Genomic DNA, 11,440 nt, shown 5'->3' with positions numbered 1-11,440 from the left:
CAACAACAATGAACAACAAAAATCGCTAAGAGAGATAAAATAACAATGGGTGAGAAGAGAGAGAAAGACGCATTTTCCCTCCATTTTTCATTATATAGGCTAACATTTGGATCAAAGTGTAAATTTAAAAACTTGTGGGTTATTTTCAAACTTTTCCAACTTTCTAAATCCATAATAAAGTAATTGTCACCTCCACCTAATAATTAAGACTTGTGTCACCTACACCTCATTTTAAAACTCTTTTGTCACCTACAGCCCAAACCCCCAATTGACTGTCACGTTTATTAGGAAGTCCCTTTGAATTCTGTTTCACTAATTATCTTTCCACTTATAATTTGTGATTATTTTGTGTATTCGTGATTCTTTTTTTCTATATAAATAATTACTTAAAACACGAGATTCTTTATTTTTGATGCCGCACCTGTATCAGATTCTCCAAAATATATTACTTTTGTAAAATTTACGCACCCGTTTGACATTTTTGAAAAATTCTACTAATATAGATGGGCACCTTCAAGGAAAGGGCTATAATAGAACAAGGAGGTTCCGGCGAACTCGATAGCTTTTACATAAAACTTGTATTAGTATTAGATATTCCAATGAATATATATAAATTTCACGGTCTGGACTCACAAGAAAAGTAAAGCAGATGGCTCAGTGGCACGATGAAGTTATGAAAGATTGCTCTCTTGCGAGTTATGTGGGTTTTAGACCCCTTCTCAATATTATCTTTTGTTCTTTTTTTGCTATTATTCTTTTTCATCTTATGCACATGTGTTTATACTAGTTTAGGATACCTGCGTTGCACATCTGTGCTATGTTAATAATAAAATTATGTATATAAAATGAGCAAATTATTATGTGTGTGACTTATATCATTAAGAGCATAACTTTAAAAAAATTATGTTACAAAATAAAGAAAAAATAACATAAATATACACCTTAACTTATCATATTTACACACATTCTCATTCTTGCAAATTAATTACAAAAATTTTGATTAATTATATATCTTTGTTGGATGTATCAGGAAACTAATTATGCATCTTGACAGATTCAAAATCAAAAAAGATGTATCTGAAGCTTATTATTTATCTTTACAAAGGAAAAATTTATCTTCGTTGGATGTATCAGGATTTAATTAATGTATTTTGAAAGACCCAAAATCTAGATTTTCAATAATTATATAAAATGTCAGAATTTTCTGTAATTAAGCTCCAAATTGTCAGAATTTATATTGTTTGCCCATAAATAAATTTAATCAATTTCTAAGCATATTACATAAATAATTCACTTGATAAATTAGTAGGCCCCAAATTGAAAGAGTCGATTATAACTCTAAACTTCATCATCCAAATAAAAGCTCACATATCAACATTCAACACTTAACTAAAACTTTATATTTCGAATTCAACAAGTAAGTTTAACTAAAAATTCAACTACAATACTAAAGAATAATATACTAAAATCTACATAGCCAAATAATATAATTAAAATTAATTCACGATTAAAACAAAGAAAAAAGAAAGAAAGAGATAAAACCTTTAATTTTTTTGGCTACTTCATTCAGCGGCAACATGCATATTTCATTCAATTTTTCAATCAAAAAATTTCAACTGAAAGAAAAACACAAGAAATTATTAAAAAAAATACTTAATGTATATAATTAAATAACATAATCAAAGCTAAGTCATCATTAAACAAAGAAAAAAAAGAAAGAGATAAAGTCAATTGTTATATGATCTCAAGACACTGAACAGAGACATATTTGATTAGTTCTACTTCAAACCAAAATTATTTGGTAAGATACCATTCTCCTTTTGATATATAATAATAGTTTGTGGTCGTGCAAAGCATATCTGGAACTTTCCTCTTCATTAAATCATCATCCATGTCCTAAAAATAAGGTAACCTAATCTTACTTTCAATTGGTCAGATTGAATCTGTAACTTTTAGTTCCGCTTCCATCTCCGCATTGGAAGCTTGAGCGATTTTCAATTGCTTTCAAAGATTGTTGATGTATGACATTAGTAACGACTAAAAATAATAGAATTTATCCAAATATCGTATTTACTAAAACAATATAATAAAATACAATACGTTGCATTATGAATATGTAACAACCATTGAAACAAATTAAAGTGAAAAAAATGAATACATTACAAAACAAAACCAAATCACATAAAAAAACTAAAATTTCTGCAATAAAAAGTGAAGGAATAAAGGCTAAGTGCATAAATTAATATGTAAAGACGACATATACTATAGAATAGTTGCAGATATAGACTTGCAGGGAGATTCTAAATGAATGTTTTATGATCAAAATAACTTGGACATATGTAAGCACGTAACTCGTTATATAGTGGATAGAAATAGTTCTAATTTTTTATGTATGTAGAATAGGTATAATAAAGCAACCTCAATTTAAACAGGAAATATTTAATTTTATGTTTCTTGAATTCTAATTACGTTAGAAATCTTAAAATAAAAAATTTATAAACTTGGAAAAAAATTAAAAGTTGAGGACTCCTAAATCAAATTTTATAACCAAACCATTGCGAGTACCGGACATCGAATGAGAAACCACAAAAATATAACCATAAATTCATTAATTACATGTATATTATTTTTGAATTTTGATATATCACGTACGTATCTTATAATTGAAAATTGGGTACCATTAAGTTTGTTTTTATTACTCTTCCTATGGATGACATTAAATAAATATTAATATTTCCTTCATTAACGTCTTTTTTTATGGAGAAAACTTAGAAATTTTATCATAAATTTATTCCTTAATTCTTAAAATATATTATTCTTACCACAAATTTTTAAGAACCATTAATTATTAATTCTTCTAAAAAAAATTACATATATTTTATCTCTATCCATATATTTTAGAACTCCTTAATTTGAAATACTATAAAGATAGTTAAATAATATTTTGAAAAAATATTCACACTTTTAATATATTACTAATTTAAGCGCACGTGTCTCGCACGTGTAACCTTTGATTATTTAAAATTAAATAATTTTATATATTGCGGTAATTTTTAATGAAGTATAAAAGTTTAAATCACTTTTCAAAGATTCTACATACTTTAATATAATAATTTAAAAATAAACATATATTCAGTGTAAGCACATATATATTTTACCATTAGAAGTTTCAAGTAGTTGATGGATTGTTTTTTGCATTTTTTTCTTATTCTAACGCATTTATATTTATTTCTAGATTTTTTAAATCCTCTTAAAATCAAATTTAGTTGATTTAAAATTCTTAAACTAATGAAAAAATATTAGTTGTCATTAATTATTATGACTTCTAATAAGGAAAGATTTTATCATAAATATATTTAATTAATTTTCAAATCTTAAATATTAGAAAAAAATATAGAAATAATGATTTTATCTAAAGCAAAGTCTTTTAATGAAGGGCAAAAAATTTAAACAATATTTCTTAGGCCCTTCACACTTTTAATATATATAGATATAGATTATAGATATAGATTATAGATAAATATAGATTATAGATATATTATAAATTATAAATTATAGATTATAAATATGCAGACTTTTTTATCCAAAAGATTTTTTTAAGGTAAAAAAACAAAGAAGCAAAACATAAATGTGATAATTAAAAAAAAAAAAACACACATTTCTCTCTCAAGCAAAAAAACTATCTTCTTTCACGAACACTCAAAACCATTTCCCAAATCAACTTTCAAGAATATGTGTTATTTATATCAATTTTTTTAAATTTAATTTTTAAAACCCTCAAACTTCAATTCCTGACTCTGCTCTGAGCACCTTTGGTGCCCGAGTGGTTATGTATAAACCTGCCTATGCTTTTATAGTCATGATATGTTTTAAGTGTAAATAACATAAATACTAATCTTTTTGAAAGTAATTACACTTTTTTCCACTTTTTTAGTTACTTTACTCTCTTTCCCTATTAATATACATAACATAGCCGACATATACATAACATTCTGTGTATATGTTGAGATTTTTATAATATGTTTAGGGAGTTGAGATTTTTTATAATATTGAAAACATAAGTGGTATATTTGTGTAATTTTTAGATGTTTTAAAACCACATATTTTAGCTATACTTTTGATATGCTTTATAAGTCTCCATTTCTTTCTTAAATTACATTTCGGGTCAAACCCGGTGTAAAATGAAAAGCAATAAGTAATAGTGCAAACGTGGAAAGTAATTGCCGAAACACCATTGAAAGAAAATCAGCATAATGATGCATAATACTCTAATCGTTTCCATTTCTTTGTAAGGTTAACAAACTCTTTAATTTTAAGTTTAATGACATGCTCTTATAAAATCTTTAAGTTCTAAAAGATATATTATTGATAAGTGACCACTGTCATAAAATAAAACAGCGGGATACCTGTGAACATTTGAAGAGAAAAAATTACAAGTAACTTTAGTTCATGTCATCATAAATAAGTTCAATATAAAAGTTTTCTCCTTTTATTGTTTTGTGTTTCCTGATATCATTCATGGAGTACCCAAATCTGTGTTACTAACATCAGGGCTAGTAAATAGTCTAGTCCGATAAGCGGGGTGTAAGGAAGATAGTGTGTACAAACCTTACGCCTACTTCATGAGATAGAGAGATTGTTTCCGACAGACACTTGACTCAAAGAAAGCAAAATACACAAATATTTTATGAAGACATACGCAACCATAGGATAGTTAGAAAATAAAGATATTCGAGACAAGTAGTAATAGATGAGGAGCAGAAATAGTAAAATAATAGAACTTAAAATAGTACTAGTAATTTTTACAATTTTCTAAAATTGGAGTTACCTAGAATCATATTTACAAAATACCACCCCACAATTATACCAACAGAATCCCCTTCTTGCAATTATTGGCTCCGTCACTGATAACATGTTAAGAATAAGCTTTACACTTCAACAGGAAAAGGAATTAGAAAATTGACAAGAAAAACTAGTCATTTAACCTGAATTAGAAACTAAAAGCTGACCTTTGCATCTAAATCAAAGTTCCAACGGGTTTTGAAATTGAACAGAAATGCTTTTTACTTCATATACTACAATTGGTTGTAGTTTTTTGTGTTATTTTGCCCGTATAATATATTTCTTCATTGCACTTTTCTTTACTAGAACTAATCCTTTCATTGCACATTTTCTCTTTACGCTTATAGCCCCAACATACCTCGTGACTTTCTATGCTATTTCTTGCGCTTTTTTGCCTTTAAGAACACTGACTCGGACCACCTCTGATTCCACAAGCGAGGATTGATTATCTTGTGCATTCTTGTTCGTTAGGATATCTTTAGTTTCTTTGTTTTCTTCTTCAAATGCTTGCTTGAATCTGTAACAGTTCGTGGGCTCACTACTTTTGAATGGGCGTTCACCCAATACTTGGACAAGATCATCTTGATGAAGGACCTCCTTCTCTAATAGCAACTCTGCAACATGAGCTACATGTTCTTTGTGTTCCTCTATAAGCTGTACCGTATGATCATATGCTTTGGCTACCCATTTTCTGACTTCATTGTCAATAAGTGCTGCAGTCTTGCTACTATAGGGCTTTGATATCTCAGATGTACCTTCTCTTTGCGGAAAAGAAAGAAGACCAACTTTGTCACTGAAACCGTAGACTGCTACCTGGGCATATGTCATCTTGGTCACTTTCTCCAAATCATCTTGAGCTCCGGTTGAGATTTTTCCAATCAAAACCTACTTGATATTATGCAGTTAATATCCATACGAAAAATGTGAAAAAAATGATTTTTTTAGTGAAAAATACAAGGTAGAAAAGGTAGAAAAAGCAAGCTGCTATTAAAGGTTTAAAGAGAATGCATTTTCATTAAAGCACGTACTGAAGTTGCATTTTAGGTTATTCATTCTTTCCTGCTTTTTAGATTCTTCACTCCATCTATAGAATCCATTGTCTGCCGTATAATGGCCTACTACTTCATTGAGCAGCTTTTCTTTGACGTTGAAAAGCAGATAATTGAATACGACCAAAATCATCAGGAATTATTTAGATGTATACATTTAGGCATGCTACTCTGTAAAATTGGTGGCATGATGCTGTCTTCTTAAATATGCCGAGAAAATTACTCATCCATATTATGACAGCAAAAAGGGTACCTAAAATGACATGTGGCAAACAAATTTGATGACTATAAATATTCAAGCAGAACCATAAGACAAATAACTCATGATACAACGGATTCATTATTGAAATATGATGCGAGGAATATCCAAGACCATGTAAGACAATAACCTATTTTTCCAAACAATGGAGGACTCTCTAACAGTATTTCGTAGAAATGAGATGTTTCCAAAAGATTAACTGATAATGTTGAAGGAGAACATGTGAAAGCAAGGAGACAGTTGATAAATTTACCTGCTCAGCAGCTCGGCCACCTAGAGTCATACATGTCATATCAAATAGTTGCTCCTTGGTCATTAAAAGATTTTCACTGTCCACATATTGAGCAAATCCTAGTGCTGCTGTACCACGAGGAATAATTGTCACTTTAAGTAATGGTTCTGCATGTTCCAAGAACCAACCAGCAACAGCATGGCCAGATTCATGATAGGCAATTGTCCTCCTTTCCAGCTTACTTATGACCTGCAGAAAGCACAAATGTACCATTGAATTTATAAATTATATGCTTCAAACTTAAGGTTTTTTGCCATTTGCAAGTTCTTAACAGAACCTACTGGACTGCAGTTTATTACAGCATCTCGAGAAAAAAAATGAGGAAATTGAATACCTTGTTTTTCTTCTCTAGACCACCAATCACCCTGTCTATTGCTGCCTCAAAATGTTGCATTTTGATTTTGGTACTCTCACTCCTAGCAGCTACCAAAGCAGATTCATTACAAACATTTGCAATGTCTGCTCCAACAAATCCTGGTGTTAGAGAAGCAAGCCTCTTTGAATAGAATGCCGCTTCTTGATCAATTTTTAACTTGTTCAAATAGATTCTGAAAATCTGTTCACGACCTTTTATATCTGGTTTATCAATGGTGATCTGGCGATCAAATCGACCAGGCCTTAACAAAGCTTTGTCTAATATATCAAGTCTATTTGTGCCAGCAAGTACAACAACACCAGATATGGTTGCAAATCCGTCCATTTCTACAAGCAGTTGATTTAAAGCTCTTTCACGTTCATCATTTGCTCCAGCAGCGCGTCCCCTCCCTCTTGCACCACCAATTGCATCAATCTCATCTATGAAAATAATACTCGGTGCACATCGTCTTGCCTCCCGAAATAAACTCCTTACTCTAGCTGGTCCAATACCAACAAACATCTCCAAAAAATCTGAACCAGAAATAGAGAGAAAAGGTACACCAGACTCTCCTGCTGTAGCTTTAGCTAGAAGTGTCTTTCCTGTCCCAGGAGGACCCACTAGAAGAGCACCCTTGGGAATTTTGGCTCCTAAATCCTCGTATTTCTTCGGATTCTTAAGGAAGTGGACAAACTCCATGATTTCTTGCTTGGCTTCATCACATCCAGCCACATCCTTGAATAATACCTGTACCATAAAAAAGCCAACTGACTTTAATTACCAACTAATCATAAAATTACTAATACTCAGTGAAAAGATTCTTGGTTATTTTGAAGCTTCCTCAATAATGGGAACTGATTCTCACCTTGTTCTTTGCATTTTTGTCCATCTTCATGAACCGAGCTTTACCAATACTAAATATTCCACGAACACCTCCCAAATCCATATAATAAAGGATAGCTGGAAGCAATATCACTACACAAAACTTCATCAGTTCTGGGAACCAATCCAACTCATTAACATATACCACAGGGACGTAATTTTGAGGGTCTATTCCAGATGCTTCTTGTGCTTCCTTAAGCTTCTGCTCAAATAACTCAACACTACCAATGTTGAAATAGTATTTGTGGTGGCTCAGGTTTCTACGACCATTTGTACCACTTGTAGGACTTTGAACTGTGTCATCACTAGTTTGATTATTACCAGGTGAAGAGTTCCTTATATAAACCGAGGCTACTTCTTTGTTAGCAACAACAATTCGATCAACATGACCAGGTTCAAGTAGCTTGATTTTGAACTCTTGGAAGCTAATCTGAGAATTTACATAAAAGGAGGTAACCATGAAAAAGAAAAAATACAACCATCTTATGAGTAGAATAACACAAATATTTCCCTGCTCCCAGAAAATAGAATCCTGCTAAGTCACCACTGAGAAGATTTAACATATACAACATTGCGTTGCTTCTCTAATTTCATAGCTACGATGTAAACCCTTGAATAGTAGTTCTTCATCAATAATAATCCACCTTATTATATTATTACTTTTACAGATATCAATATAACCAATTAGATTAAGAAGAATATGTTTCAACTTGGTAATCTAAAACTGAGATGAAAGTGTCACATGGTTGAGTGAAATAGCATGAGCACCAAAGCTTCTTTATATGCCATTTGATTTAAGAAGTTCTAATTTCAAAAGCTGCTAAATGAAATTGATTTCAGCTTAAAGATCAAATCCAAAACGATACTTCAAAAGCAAGCTAAGAATTTCATCCATGAGAGTGAGGAACTGTACAACAAACTGTTGGTTAAGAACTAACCTGCTCCTGCTCAAGATAGCTCAGGAGTAATATAGATGACAGAACAGTAACAATAAATAGCAACAGTAATATATAGTGATGTTGCTTCATGAAGTTCTTTTTTGATGAAGGTTGCTCCATAAAGTTCCCCCAAAGGTTTCTACTCAGCACTGCCAAAGTTTAAACCAAAGAAAAAAATTCACCACAGACAAGCTAAACGGAACAAAACATTAAAAAGAAGAATGCGGCAACCAAGGTTTTCACACTAAGAAAATTTTAACACGTGGTTCTGATTCGTATACAAGCACTTGTACACCATTGTTAATACATAATATCGAAATCTACTGCTTACTAGAATTCAGTTCGGAAACTCTTAAAAGAAACCTAATAGCATTAAATTAGAACAACCAATATCTCAACCAGCTTAGAGAAAATAGGCAACTTGAATCCCTGTTTTTCTAATTTCCTTCGTCTGCTTTCTACACGCCACACAAGAAAAGCACACTCGAAATTCTGCTGTTCCGATCTCCATCACACAGATAAAGTACCCTCATTTTGGAATAGCATAAATCATTTACATCTCTACACCTCAACTCTATCCCACTTTTTAGACTTCATAACCATTCATATATAACTATCAGTTTTGCACAAAGTTTTTTAACCAATTTCTAGTATAAAGTACATCTACACATTTTCTTTTGATAAGTAAAGAACATCTCATTTCTTGATGTCATCTCTAATATTACAAAGTTTATATAGATATTAATATATATAATGATATTGAATTCAAAGCTTTTACATATCATACTGAGCATACTTCAGAATAAAACTTGGGTCCAACTGAGATAATCCCTACAATTACACAGTCGAGAAAAGTTCGTTACCTCACTTCAAATCATTTTACTCCGCCATAAATTCTCTAACATCAAATGTAACTATCAGTGACAATCAAACCGGGATTAGGGAGCTAATTCCTCAAGTGGTCATCCAACTTACTGATGTTTTTAAATAAAAATCAATAAACTAATTTTATCACTTTGAAAACCATTGAGCTTATGATTGGTCACTCAAAAAATATATTTAGCTAAAATGCCAATGTGGCTTTCCAAGTTACTAAACAAATAGACATCTTCCCAGTTAAAAAAGAAAGAAAAGAAAAAATCAACCCCTATTTTAACCCAAAGTTGGTTGGTTACCCGAACTTTCACCTTGTTGGTGAGGGTTCCATTCCCCACCTTGTAATCTTTTCCCCAATTTCCTCTTCACCCACCCGAGCAACATATTTAGCAGTATAATCCCATAAGTGGAATCTAGCGAGGATAGAGTGTATGCAGAGACCTTACCCAAGGGATTTGTAATCAACATTACGAGTTATTTTTAGTAAATATTCATTAAGACCTCTTTTTATCAACATATTAAATTTCTTCTCTGCAGCTCGTTTTAATTTCTTCTGAAATCTTTTCGAATATTACAACCAGGGACAGTTTCGACTGGTTCATCAGAACCCACTAGTTTTGGTTCAAACCCTATTTTTTGTACTACAAAATCCACTTAAATATGTACAAAATATATATATCAAAAACCCTCATGAGCTATTAAAAAAATTCTATACCCGTAAACTCACAATTCTAGCACGGGCACTGAATTTACAACTAGTATCATATCATATGCACCATCACAATTTTACCTGTAAATATAATGTTTGCAGAAATGGCTATGGGTTGGCTTGATGAACAAGTTGGCGGGTCAGAAAGACCATTCTACTCTCCTGTGAGTTTGTTGAAATGGGTTTGGGGTTTGGGGTTTGGGGTGGTTATTTCATAGTGTATTTTTCAAGGATGTTGGTCACTTTTTGGTTTTAGTTTTTGACTTGAAAAGTCACGTTGACATTATTTTTTTATTTGTTCATTATGCAAAAATGATGTATTTGTTATAAATGTATGATATACAGTCGGTGTTACTTTATATACTTTACTATATAGTGTATGTCTATTTATAAAAAAAGCCCAAGGTTAGTGGTTAATTTTTTCTTATAAATAAAGGGTTTCCTCATTGTAATTGATCCATCAAGACAAATAACAATTACTCACTCTTTTTTCTCTATTCTTCTTGTATTTGCTTTATATTTCATAACACATTATCAGCACAAGACTCTGCCAAACAAGATGAGATTATAAATCTAAACATAATTTCAAGGTTAGTAATTCCTTATGTTATCTGTCTTTTGCTACTAATAATATAATTATTGTTGAATTTAAGGAAGAATAATTGGTTTGGAACTATTTATGTTTTAAATTTATTCTTCAAAAACAATATTATCCAAAGGGATGATAATATATTGGGTTCAAGTCCCATCGATTTATGCCTAAGACGACTTTATATGGATAAGACGTTGAGTTTGAATCTCAACGCACTATATTGATGACATTATGATGGCTAAGGTAAAATAATGACTATTTGATGAAAAGTCATGAAATATATACTTCATTCTTTGAATTGAATATGGTAGTGATAAATCATATATGCCTCAATTTGCTTTTGTTGTAGCTATCATAATTTGATACGCTTAAGGCATGATTATATTTCATTCCTGGAAATGAGAATTTTGATCATTATAAATACAGATCTAGACCTTAAGGGTAAATGTGACTGTATATAAATTCGAACGTGCTCGTGGTTGTAAGGAAATCACAATCCACCTCCGAAAGAGGCAAAATAATTGAGAAGGGTTATTTTGAAATCTACTTCTGAAGTAGTAAATCTGAAATTTATTCATGTAATAGTAAATCTGAAATTTACTTGAAAGTTCATAAATTGACATGAACGATCGACAACCCAAAGATG

General features: G+C 31.1%; 1 protein-coding gene across 2 annotated transcripts; it reads right to left on the bottom strand.

The window, feature by feature from the left end:
• Nucleotides 1-4,751: 4,751 nt before the first annotated feature.
• Nucleotides 4,752-10,486, bottom strand: LOC107853051 (ATP-dependent zinc metalloprotease FTSH 8, mitochondrial). Of its 2 annotated transcripts, XR_007045967.1 has the most exons (7): nt 10,284-10,447; nt 8,618-8,766; nt 7,663-8,109; nt 6,777-7,544; nt 6,404-6,631; nt 5,871-6,144; nt 5,593-5,727 (listed from the first exon to the last, which is right to left on the bottom strand). XR_007045967.1 is itself a non-coding variant. In XM_016698069.2 (6 exons), exons 2-6 carry the CDS (start codon nt 8,735-8,737, stop codon nt 5,212-5,214), a joined length of 2,079 nt encoding a protein of 692 aa, XP_016553555.1. In that variant the 5' UTR covers nt 8,738-8,766; nt 10,284-10,486; the 3' UTR covers nt 4,752-5,211. The 2 variants fall into 2 exon arrangements, 1 of the variants encoding a protein (XP_016553555.1); XM_016698069.2 differs by lacking the exon at nt 5,871-6,144 and having other exon boundaries at nt 4,752-5,727; nt 10,284-10,486.
• Between the last annotated feature and the right edge of the window lie 954 nt (nt 10,487-11,440).

Source organism: Capsicum annuum, chromosome 10 (genome assembly GCF_002878395.1).
Source record: "Capsicum annuum cultivar UCD-10X-F1 chromosome 10, UCD10Xv1.1, whole genome shotgun sequence".
Classification (NCBI taxonomy): Eukaryota; Viridiplantae; Streptophyta; class Magnoliopsida; order Solanales; family Solanaceae; genus Capsicum; species Capsicum annuum.
Note: the sequence above shows the minus strand (reverse complement) of the source record. Positions and strands in the feature narration are given on the sequence as shown.

Bases quoted from the DNA above. Each gene is read 5' to 3' on its own strand.
- LOC107853051 (XM_016698069.2), bottom strand. From the start codon at position 8,737: ATGGAGCAACCTTCATCAAAAAAGAACTTCATGAAGCAACATCACTAT. The intron at 8,110-8,617 runs GTTAGTTCTTAA...GTAAATTCTCAG, and splicing joins GCTATCTTGAGCAGGAGCAG to ATTAGCTTCCAAGAGTTCAA. The intron at 6,632-6,776 runs GTATTCAATTTC...TGCTTTCTGCAG, and splicing joins GTCTAGAGAAGAAAAACAAG to GTCATAAGTAAGCTGGAAAG.